At 29.8% G+C, this 12192-nt stretch overlaps 2 protein-coding genes across 2 annotated transcripts in view; one reads left to right on the top strand and one right to left on the bottom strand.

The window, feature by feature from the left end:
* Positions 1 to 2117, top strand: LOC126843454 (CD2 antigen cytoplasmic tail-binding protein 2 homolog). The gene is made up of 5 exons (XM_050581011.1): positions 1 to 282; positions 617 to 780; positions 855 to 1172; positions 1467 to 1611; positions 1695 to 2117. The coding sequence occupies exons 1-5, from the start codon at positions 144 to 146 to the stop codon at positions 1880 to 1882; spliced, it is 954 nt and encodes a 317-aa protein (XP_050436968.1). The 5' UTR covers positions 1 to 143; the 3' UTR covers positions 1883 to 2117.
* A 132-nt stretch (positions 2118 to 2249) lies between these two features.
* LOC126845778 (glutaredoxin domain-containing cysteine-rich protein CG12206-like) overlaps positions 2250 to 12192 on the bottom strand; it is a 33473-nt gene continuing 23530 nt past the window's right edge. The window contains exons 3-5 of the mRNA XM_050584671.1: positions 8814 to 9047; positions 7205 to 7270; positions 2250 to 3810 (exon numbers count right to left, since the gene is read on the bottom strand). Of these exons, the coding sequence (XP_050440628.1) occupies positions 3637 to 3810; positions 7205 to 7270; positions 8814 to 9047 (474 nt within the window). The 3' untranslated portion in view covers positions 2250 to 3636. The remainder of the gene's footprint in view (positions 3811 to 7204; positions 7271 to 8813; positions 9048 to 12192) is intronic.

The following is a 12192-nucleotide window of genomic DNA, read 5'->3' on the forward strand; positions in this document are numbered from 1 at the left end:
TTACCGATAACGGATATTATTTGATAACAGCAATACTAAACCCGTAATGTAAATTTAAAATCGTTTACAATAACGCATTATTCATTCTTCGATAGATACTATACAGTTTTTTCATACCCATAAGAGTGTAGTAAAATACCAAAATGAACAAGCGTAAATTAGAAGAAGAAGTTTTTCAGCACAACAAGTTTGAGAAGTTAAATAATGTGGCAGACTCCGAAGACGACGACGATAGCGTGGACGAAAAGAACTACGATGTTATGCAAGAACAAGACATCGAAGGTATTGTATTATACTTAACTTAGTATGAATTTATGAAATAATTATATAAGATAATTTTGACGTTGATAATTTAATCTTAAAATGTGAACAATCACAGTACATGGTTAGCCCCTGCATGATATTTTATGATGAGCGTTATTAGACATATTTTATTTTAATTTCTTTCTTTCTTTGAAAAATCGTCGTAAGGTTAGTCGAGATGTTGACCGTTACAATATTTATAAAGATAAACATTCAATTACAATAAAGATGAACATTTCATTTGCGATTTTACATCTGTTTAAAAATATTATCCTATTAAATATATGTATATTTATTTTATTAATGGAACCAGGGCAAGAAGACGGAGTGGTTGGTCAAGATGGCGAAATACGAATAACACCTTTTAATATGCAAGAGGAACTCGAAGAAGGCCATTTTGATACAGAAGGAATGTATCATTGGAAAAAGGAAAAAGAAATACAAGATAACTGGCTAGAAAATATTGACTGGTGTAAAGTGAGTTATTCTTATTTTTATTATTTGATTCTTTATTTATGATTTTTACTTAAATCGGGGTATTGTGTTTGAAGATTAAAGATATGTCAAAGGAACCGAAAAAATCAGACGACACATTGGATGATCTTACGACGTTCAATGTTATTGCAGCGTATAAAGAAATCATAAACATGATGCAGCCCAAGGAAACAATTTCAAAAGCGCTGAGACGTCTGGGAGGAAATAAAAGACTGACAACGGCTGAAAGATGGAAACTGAAAAAAGCAGGATTGAGTACCGATGATGGGTCTTCAACAAAAGTCACACGACTCACAGAATTGGCAAATCAGATTTTAACTGCCAACGGCAATATGGATGTTTATCAAGAAACACATGAACAAATAAAACAAATAGTAAGTCTATCTATTTTTAACCGAGGTCATCAAATATTTTGTTTAACAATTACAAACGAAAATAAGAAAACTTAATAAATTCAAATAAAAGTATTTATTATAAAGTTAAAATTTTACTGATCATTAGCGTTGATATCAAATTGTAAATTTTTAATCTTTCATACCTCCTTAACAAAATATCCCAGAATTAAGACTAAGTTTTTTTAAATGGTTAGAGCATAATATAATCGTAATGTCGCTTGATAAAAATAAAATTGTAAATATTTTTATCATATCATTTATTATTGTTTATAGATTGATAGAGCGGAAAACAAAGCAGGTCCATCGACTTCGATGGCATCGGATTTAGACATGTATGCTGATGATTTTGATGAAAAAGAAAAAGAAAAATTGGTCAACACCAGTCAGACTAGTGAAGAAGAATCAAAACCTTCTTCAGGTAGAATTTAAAATTCCTCTATATAGCAATTATTATTATAAAAAGAAAAAATATTTTTTATGAACGAGTGATATATTTTTCAGATAACAAGCTACAGTGGGAGTATAAGTTTTCATTGGAAAGCAATGAAGTATTCGGACCTTACGAGACCGAACAAATGTTGAAATGGAAAGAAGAAGATAAATTCAAAGAACCCATTTGGGTACGCAAATGTAATTCAAATTCAGAATTTCATTCGTCCAAACGTGTTGATTTTGATTTATACCTTTGAGATATTACATTGTACATGTTTGTACAACAGTTAAGGTATAAAATCTGATAATTATGTTGAACATATTCAATACTAGAAATAATTATCGACATACTAAGTTCTTAATGTCTATTTACTTACTTTTAAAATATCGCTAATATATAATAACGAAATAGTAATTATTAAAAGAATATGGCATTGTATTCTGTTATTATAAAAGAAATCATCTTATTTTAAATTTACCTTCAATTTTATTTATTACAGTTTATGTTATATTATTTACTTTTAGTTTGTATTTATTAAGGTATTGCATGTTGTTTTTTATTTGTTATAAAATTTGATATGTTTTTCGCTTTTTTGTAAAACAATTTACACAAATAGTGATAAAATTCATATTGTAGCAAATATATTTTAAATAAATTGATAAGAATTTTTAATATCATACAATTGTATTACACTTACGGTCTATTGCTACGTGAACTGATATTCATTTATGGTTGTAGAAGTTTTTTTTATAGTTGATTGAATGTTTTTAATATTTAACACTTGGGGTGTCCATTAAGTTGCTGAATTAACATAGAGAACTAAGTTTTATACTATTAAGTATTTGTAAACCTTGTGGCGAGTACAATGCTAGTCTAAACACAATAATTTTCGATAAAAAAAAGAAGAAGAAAGAGGTACACAATTTTTTTTATAGAATTATAATATATGAAATCAAAATTAAAAAAAAATTATACATGGTTTAATAAATTATGACGATAATAATTAAACACGATTGCAAATATTTAATTTTAATTTTGTCAATAAAATAATTTTCAATAATTATTTAGGCAAAAAAACGTTTACAAAAAGTTTTATTTACATTTGATCAATACAATTAATACAACATTGAGCATTATTCGATTTGTGCTAAAACAACTTGGTGTTAAAAAAAATGTACATTACTTACATATTTTATTACAAAAATAAACTATTCTTTGTTTAAAAAATATAAAAACAACAAAACATAAATAGATAATAATTACAATATATAATATTGTGTTTAGCATATTATTGTAAAAAAAAAACCTACAAAAATATCGCTTTGTAAACAAATTAATAAGATAAAACGAGTCTTTTAAATTACCGTGGAAATCTTTACTAGGCAATTAATACTATGTGTTGATTAAAATTCAGTTAGGTCTAAATTTACAATATTATCGCTTTCGGAATGTCGGCGAGTACAAAATAGTAAATCAAAACAAATTTGGTTTCTAGTGGTTTTGAAATGATTTTAAATACAAGATGATAATAATAAAAGATAAATATAATATTTACATAATAATAATATGTATTAAAAATAATTATTATTTTTATGACAAGAATGCCTCTAAACGTTATTTGTGTTTCATTTGGCTGAACATTGTTACATTACGCTATACACATTTTATAAAAAAAAAAAATGTACAACATCAAGTCTTAATAAATAATAATGTCACTATGGTAAAAATACAAAATAAAATCGATTATTAGCGTTTAGAATACAGAAACGTTTTGTTAGACTCTTCTCGAGTTTATAATAATTATGTCTGTGTAAATTAATTAGGTATATCGAAACAATAAAAAAAAAAATAGTCTCTGGGTAAGTATCGCATAGTATAATTTATATATATTTTTTATGAATTATAAATTAAACTAGACTGTAGAGAAAAAAAAACAAATCGATTTTACACAATCAATTTTCATTTATCTCTGAAGGGTTTCCCTCTTTTTTTTTTTAACCTTTGCGCCGTTCAACAAGCATAACATTGCACTAATCCCACTTCGTCGCAGTTCATACACTTGAGAGCGATCATCTCGGTAGTGAAGTGATTCCTGTGTACAGACTTCTTACTTCCGTTGCACATTGGACAGGGAAGAAGTCTGTAGCCGCCACAAACTTGGCACGTGGTACAAGCGTCGGGGCTCTGAAACGACAAAAATTAAGATATTATAATAGTGAAAGAACAAATGGTACTTGTGTGGGGGTAAGGGCCGTAAAGCGAAGAAGATGAAGAAGCAGAGAGTATATAAGAATTTAATAAAAGTGAAGGTAGAGATAGAATGAAGGTAGGTTGTATTATGTGTTTAAGCACGACTTTTGTATGTATTTTAACTTTTGGGGTTTTCGTGGAATGCCAAAGCTATAATTTAGTTGGAAAAATAGTTTGATTGTTGTCAAAATAATAATTTTACATTAAATATGCAGAGGCGAGTGTTCGTCCTATCAACTCATTAAGTAAACACTACCTACATACATCCTTATAGAAACTTAATAAGGAAACTTCAATGCTCGCAAAATAAAAATAAAAATATGGATACCTTATAAAGCAAAGCTGTAGTTTGGTAAAGTTAGGAAACCAATCTACCCAGATTACCATAACAATGTTACCATCTATAACCGCGTGATTACCGCTATAGCGGTATACATGTTTATAAAATAGGCACGGTCGTTTATTTTTCTATATTTTAATAATAAGGTTGTTGGCTACTTAATATATAATATTATTAAAATATGAAGTATTCGATTTACCTATTACTATAATAGGTAGGTAGGTATCTACTTTAATTAAGTATCTTTATTGTTCATCACGAAGAAATTTATCACACGCGGATCCCAAATAATTTATCCGGTTTTCATATTATATCATTACAAAAAAAAATGTTCACATATTATTGTATTTTATAATTTGCATTTAGGCACAAGGTAGGTAAGTTATGTCTTAACTATAAACACATTCACAACACGCTTGAACGGTTCATAATATATGTAGTATGTGTAGGTATGTATATGAATTTATTTTCTAAAATAATAATAATTATTTTCCTAACAACGTATAATGAATTAGAAAGTAGATACCTATGTTTGTAGGTACGCGATGGGTTGTTATTATTATTTTTTTGGTTGGAATTCTAACAAGAAAATTATAATATACCTACACTCTATAATATTCACATTTATAGGTACTATATTATATATATAATAGGTATTATACAGGTACGTTAAATTAATATACGTGTCTATCACTATCGTTGTATTGTGCACGAAAGAACAATAGAAGTGATGATGATAATAATAATAGTAGTAATAATAACAGAAAAATAACGCGGAAAAAATATTGTGCTTAGAATAAAAATTAGAAAAAATAAAATACCCGTCAAAGGTAGTAATCATTACTGTTATAATTAGGTAAATTAGGGCTACACCGCATGTATGTATACAGGATAGGTACGCTGTGGGGGGTATTTTCTTGCGCCTGATGTAGCTTGAGGGTTTTGAAAATACTTGTTTATGTATTTTTTAATGACTATTTTTTCTTGTTATTATGCAGATAGTTTTTTACTTTCTTTCGAAAGATCTCGAAAAGAACATATCTGTAGTAAATATTATTGTATTAAAAGAGTAAACATATACATAAGTACTTTAAATTTTCCAGATTTTTATAAGTTTAATTATTTATTTTATGTACAGGGTGATCAATTTAACGTAAACCACTCATTTTTATAGGAAATTAATAACGATTTTAAAGTTTTTATTTTAGAAAACATCTTGTTTTATGTTATTTTAAAATATTGTACATTTATTAAATATTTTACTTTTTTAGTACCCTTCAGAGCTTTATCAACTTTTTGAAACTTAATAGGTAATTACATTTTTTAATTGAAAAATAATTTGCTGAAAAGGTTGACAGGATAATAACCATTTTTGGACAATTTCTCTTAATGTTAATGGAGTTTAAAGCTTAGGACGAGAGGAAGGGTGGAATAAAGTTTTTTTTTAATTTGCTTGCAAAATAATTATCTAAACTGGTTAAAATGATAAGTCTTAATTAAAAAAGTTAATTAAGTATAAACAATACCATAGAAGTTTCAGAAGTTGATAGAGCCCTGGAAAATTCTAAAAAAATTAAAACTTGGAAAATTGTATAAATATGTAGGTATCAAAATAAAAATTCTTTTTAAAAATAAATATTATAAAATTGATATTATTACTTTCCTAGAAAATTAGTTTTTAACGTTAAATTGATCACCCCGTATAAAAGACACAAAAATAATTGCAGTTTATAAAAAATACTTAATAAAGCCGGTCAAATTTTAATGATTTATGTTAAATTGTAAAATTAATAGTTATTTGTCATTTTAAATGCTTCATCAAATTTAAAATTATATTAGCAAAGTTAATACTTAATAAATAAATTCGAGTTAACGAGCAAAAAAGAAAAGAAATATCAACATAATAATTATTAATTAATATTAAACATTATTTTACTCTTAATTGACTTAAATTTGAACAAGCAATAATAAGTGAATTAATTTTAATAAGTAATAAGTAATAACTATTTAAATTATATTAGAATATTATATTTAATAAGTAATAGCTTAATCTAAATCGTATTTTTTTGTTTTTAACGGGGAACTATCTAATTAATTTTTCTATTTAAAAATATTCTTTTATCAATGACGGGAAAACATACCTACATAATATAGGTGTATTTGTTTTAACTTTTACATCTTACGATGTCTTATCAATCTGTACCTGAAAGACACAAGGCTTCGCATAAAATATGTGTAAGTCATAATATGACCTTTGGAACAAATTTTAGTCTATACAGCAACTTTGAATAGATCATGTTCGTTTTTTTAAAAATCGAGGTAATGATGGTTTCTAATTTATTTTGTTTTAGTTTTTACTTCTCTCGGAACTGGCTTTTTGCATTTCAGGTAGAGATTTTCTGAGAAGTTAGGTATTAAAGTAAATATAGAGATACAGATTTTTTTCAGCCTTTTAAAAATGTATAAAATAATATACTTATGTAACTAACGATAAAAGAATATTTTTTTTTCCATAAAAAACATGGAAATATACCTATTGACCGCTCCAACGTAATAATACGTACTAAAACACGATTTGCTTTGAACTCATGGCCATAAATCACTATATTATAAAACTTATTTTTTATCGCATTAGGCAATGTCGTGATCGTTCCCAGGTGAAAAGGGAAAATAATTTTGGTACAGTCGAGTTTCGAATTATTTACATAATTTTCCAAGTTTTTTAACAATAGTCGGACTAAAGTAATTACCACCACGGGTTAGGTTGGGTAGAGTCAACAGGAATGTTGAATTTAATGGTAGTTGGAAACGGCTGGGAAGAGACGGACGGGACGATTTGATGTTTATTATTACTAAAATCCATTTCTTCCCGATTAGGAAAGTTGTATTGGCAACAGGATATAATGTGCTCTCATGTGAGCCGGAAGAAGCGTTCCGAATATGAAAACGGTCTATTGGCACAAACATAACATTATCTTTTTGATTTACCTTAAACGGTTTCAATATCGATCGGAGTTCCCCAGATTCGTTCAGTCTTTCTACTGCTTCTGCGTCCTGAAAACAAGATCATACATTGTTACATTGCACATAGTATTATTATTATAATAATAGCTAGGTATTTAAGTAGGTATACGGGTATAATGCTTACATTAATAAATGTAAGCATTATACCATATAAATAATTGAAAAAATAGAGTTTAAAATAATGTTTAATTATTTTTCACAAGGCTTTATAAACTTGCAAACCAAATTTTTCACTTTTACTATCTAATTTACAGCCACGGAAATTTGCACTATGAAATTTTACTCTGAATAATATTTCTCTCAGCTATTTGGGGTCGGCATAAGGATACTTAAAATAGCTAAGTATGATAATTGAGTGCCCTAAAAGCCTAGGGATGTAAGTGTAATATTTAAAAAAAATGAAATGAGAAAAGTGCACAATTTGTTGTATAATATAATATTCGTTTTTTGTAGGTAAAGACATTTTTGAAAATAACTGATTTTTTTTTATCAACTGGTTATTGATTAAAATAACCAATTGGATTAAAATGTCTTCGAAAGGCCATTATGGTGTACAATAAAATAGTGCTCTGAACTCAACTTTATTAAAAAAGATTAAGGGCGAAAAATTGCCCTTTACCATTTAAGATTATCGTTTGTATCAGTATCTACTCATAACCTTAAAGTATTGATCATTTTTAACACTTAACTGTTTTTAGGATAATACCTATATCACATAGTACTTCAGAATTTTGAATAATGGTTACATGTAATAATTTAATGTATTGTTTATTTAAAATTGTATGAGTATGAGTGATATAATCATACTCAAGTACTTTATGCACTCGGTACACCGAGTACAATTAATCTCACTCTGATAAATAGGCCAATATCAATTATTATCAATATAATTAAATATTTCCTTTGTAATTCGGCAACCTCACACTCTGTATATGATGTATTGTTAAAACCCATAAATAATTGGCCGTCTATACATTTTTATTGTAAAACCTAACAAGTGCGTTGTATTTAATTTACTTTAGGTACATTATAAACTATGGATTATATTATTAAACCCACGTGTATAGATAGTAGTCGATTAATTATAATGCAGTATTTTATGTCAGAGTCAATTAGCTCTTGTATAGGCACGAGCGTTGCTCTTAATAAAAGTAATTATACATCGTTACAAATTTATCTGACTGTAAATTAATAACAGAAATTTTACTCCCCCAAGTTAAATTAATTACTTGATTTTGTCGATAATGTATTTAACTACCTATTTAATATTAAAAAAATCGGCAAAGGGGATATTATGTTTGGCGTATGTTTACGGTATTGTACTATGTGTTCTCTTTAAGGAATTCCACAAACCCAAATAACTGTTATAATAATATTATACTCATTGTTATTAGGATAATAATAATTAAATTAGTACAAGCGGTTTTGAGAAATTAAAAACAAACGTAGAGCTTTTAACTTCGGATAGAGTAATCTTAGCTTATGTAACCCTCAAGATCGTTTTACCCACCCCATCTCCCTCTCCTATTTTTAATCGAAACAAACAATATTTCTAATGGCTATCTATACTGACTCCTATGAGATTTCCTTCGACAAACAGTTGGGGAACGGATATCGTGTCGACTCCCAACCGCTCTCTGATCTCCTTTTGCACTTCTTTGCTCATGAAAACGTCCCTTTCCACAAATTTGACCAGATGCGTCCGAAGTATCTGTCTGACCAGAAGGCACCGCTGGTACGTGTCCCTCACTATGCCCATGGTGGTCGTGTACAAAACCACTTTGCCCGCTTCTTTTTCTTGCCAAGTCTGCGAAAAAAGACATATTCATACATTAATATAAAATATAAAGTATACATACAAATAAGAAAGACGAATAATATATATATAAAGAACAATCAGCTATAATACAAGTGTCGTATAAATCAAGGACAGTCTAAATCGGGAAAGATGTAAGGCAGGGATGCTCTCTTTTATCAATAGTCAATACTATTTGATATTTATTATAATACAATTTGATTTATGGAACAGTCCATCAACGAAAATTAAGAGATACTTATCAAAAAAAATTAGACGTAAAAGTGATAGGAGAATTAGACATGTTTTGATACATGACGATGAGCTTCTACACATTATAATAGAAGGAAAGATAAATGGCAAAAGAGACCGAGAGCGGCCAAGAGCATCATACATCAAACAGATTTTTTTTGTTTTGAGACTAACAAATTACAGGGAATTGAAGAGACTATCTGGTAATAAAGACGAATGGAGAAAATATTGGAAACTACAAAAACAACCTTAGGGTTGAATACTTGAAAAAAAAAACATATAATATATAAAAGTAGTGAAGAAGTTAAAAAAAAATTAACGTCACGGTAAATATGCTATTGCGGTAACACCCTGCGCAAAATTATATTATACTAGTAGTGCATGACTCATGGCCGGGTTAGTTTTTCGGTGAAAGTATTATCCTAATAACTGGGAAACGTTAATGTGTGGGTATATAATAATATTATGCTCTTAACGGAGCTGATTTCGGGCAGACTGTGTGCTGCGCGTTTGTTTATCTCCAAGACTACGGTATTCAGGTCAAGGAATGCGCGTGGAAAGGTGAAGGTTCCGGCATAATATTATGTGCATGGAAATTCACTGTTATCGGCTATTTAGTTTACCCTATAAGATTGTCCGGCGTGTGTTGTTTGTTTACAAAGTCGTGGGGGAGGTTATCGCACACAAGGTGTATTAGTAGTTATTATAAAAATAATACAAGGCGAAAAGTAATACATAACCCAAGAAAGGTTTAATAATAATAATAATAATATGTCAAATTCGTGAGTAGCTAACTAGGTTTGCGCTAGAAGGTGAACCGCTGCCGGCCACTTTGTAGGTTCACCGGATACACAATTAGGCGGTCTGTATAATTTTGTATTCAAACGGTTTTCATGAAAATATTTCAAGAGGTATCTGAAATTATTCAAAATCTCCAAACGATATCCAATGTTCCAAAGTGTTTTTAGCGATTGTGAAACTATTTCCAGGTATTCCGTTTTATTTCCTCTCTACGTTATTTAACGAACGTTTATTTATAATCCTGACTTGCATCATGACCGATTAAAATATGATACTGCTCTTCAACGAGACACCGCTAACGCGTTATATGCTCTTAGCAAATTATAGTGTACTAGAGCACTAAATATCCCTATCCTAACTATCTCCTAACCAACTGGTTTTTTGTAGAAATAAAATTGCAGACCGACACCGTAGAAAAAAACAAAATGATGTTGATCGCAAACAGAATAGCGCATTGCGTTATTCCGCCGTTTACACGGTTTCCCTATAATATTTTTCTTGTTATCTAACTTGTGAGTAGTGAACCCCGAAATCAAAGTACAATCTCGTTTGTTGTAATTATTTCTAGTCTCTAATTAAAAACCTATGTCTTTGTTTTTGCTGTAGGAAAAATTTTCCACGAATGACAACAACAAATAACGCGGAATCGCACATGTGAAACGAAGAAAATTATCACAATGGTTGACTGTGTGGGAAGTTAAGTGTATCACGAAACTATACATGTTACGCGAAATATGATTAAGATGCACCGGCGATTATATTTTAATTTCCAAACGAATTGTATTTGATGTTAAATAACTTTCATACAGCCGGTCGCAAGTCTTATGTACATTTCTGACAATTTCTATATTTTTGGAATGTGTTGACAGCAACAAATGAGTAAGCAAAGAATTGAACGAACGTATATGTTATTTCTTAATAATTAATCTCAGTTAAATTTATCAAAACTTTCGGTACTTTGAGTAACCAAATATCTATTTAGTTACTAAACAAATATTGATGTGTGATGTGTCTGAGACCAACAATTTTAGGACTACTCTCACCTATATGTAACAGTCAAAAGATACAGAGAAGAGTATAATATTATGGTGAGTGATACAATGACTAATTGAAAAGAGTAGAGAGCGTTAAGGCGGCTGACCTTTTCGTCTATGTTGATGGCACGTTGTACGGATAATGTCATTTCCTTTAAACTACTAAATGATCTTAGATCTATAATTGAAATTTAGCCGAAATTCTCATGACTGTTCAAGTACATTCAGCATTTGTCTACGTACCTGCTTGATGTTGATAGACTCGAGATTATACTCTGTTGGAAATATTCAACTGCGGCATGTTTAGAACACAGATATTTCTTTTTTTTTGTTTTCGCGTATTAGTACTCGTTTTGGGAAGCAATTCGTGAGTTTTTTAAGTAAAGGCAAATGAGGACACACACGTTCGTTACAAAAAAAAAAAAAAAAAAGGTGTGGTCGACAAACGTAACAGCGCCCAGAGGACAGCATTGCTAAGTATAATCGTTTGATTATACGATACGATCAACGCCATCGTGTGAAAACCATATAATGATTTCGTTCTGGTGTTCGGTAGAGCTTGTGCAATGCGTTAAGTCATAGATCTTCTCTCGGTCTATCCAGGTATCAGTCCGTCTGCGATCACTCGTCTCGATCCGTCCGTTTGGGATCACAGAATTATTGGCGAAACTCATTATCATAACCAAGTCCGGCTCGCTTTTAATCGTCCTTTCCACGAATATAACACCTCGACGTCTATCGTCGACAAGATTATATTTCCATTATACTTAGGCACACGCAGCCCGACTGGTACGCCGTATAGAAACACAAACACCACGTCTTTATTATTATTATTATAATATATATTTTATGCCGTTGACCGACAGTGCGACCTCCGCAAGGATTCTATGACGGCAGCGTTGGACGTGGACTCAAAGACGGAGAAAAGAGGAAAGAAACGGTGCGGGGAGTCGAGTCGCAAGGACATAGATGGAATGACCTGTTTCGCAATTAATATATATATATATATATACACTGATATGCTCATGTGTGTATATAGTATATATAATGGTCGAGATGAGAGGCGATTC

This window comes from Adelges cooleyi, unplaced genomic scaffold (assembly GCF_023614345.1).
Source record: "Adelges cooleyi isolate 19-005CV unplaced genomic scaffold, UGA_ACOO_1.1 ACOO_flye_CR_arks_rails_tigmint_CR_PRNA_108, whole genome shotgun sequence".
NCBI lineage: Eukaryota > Metazoa > Arthropoda > Insecta > Hemiptera > Adelgidae > Adelges > Adelges cooleyi.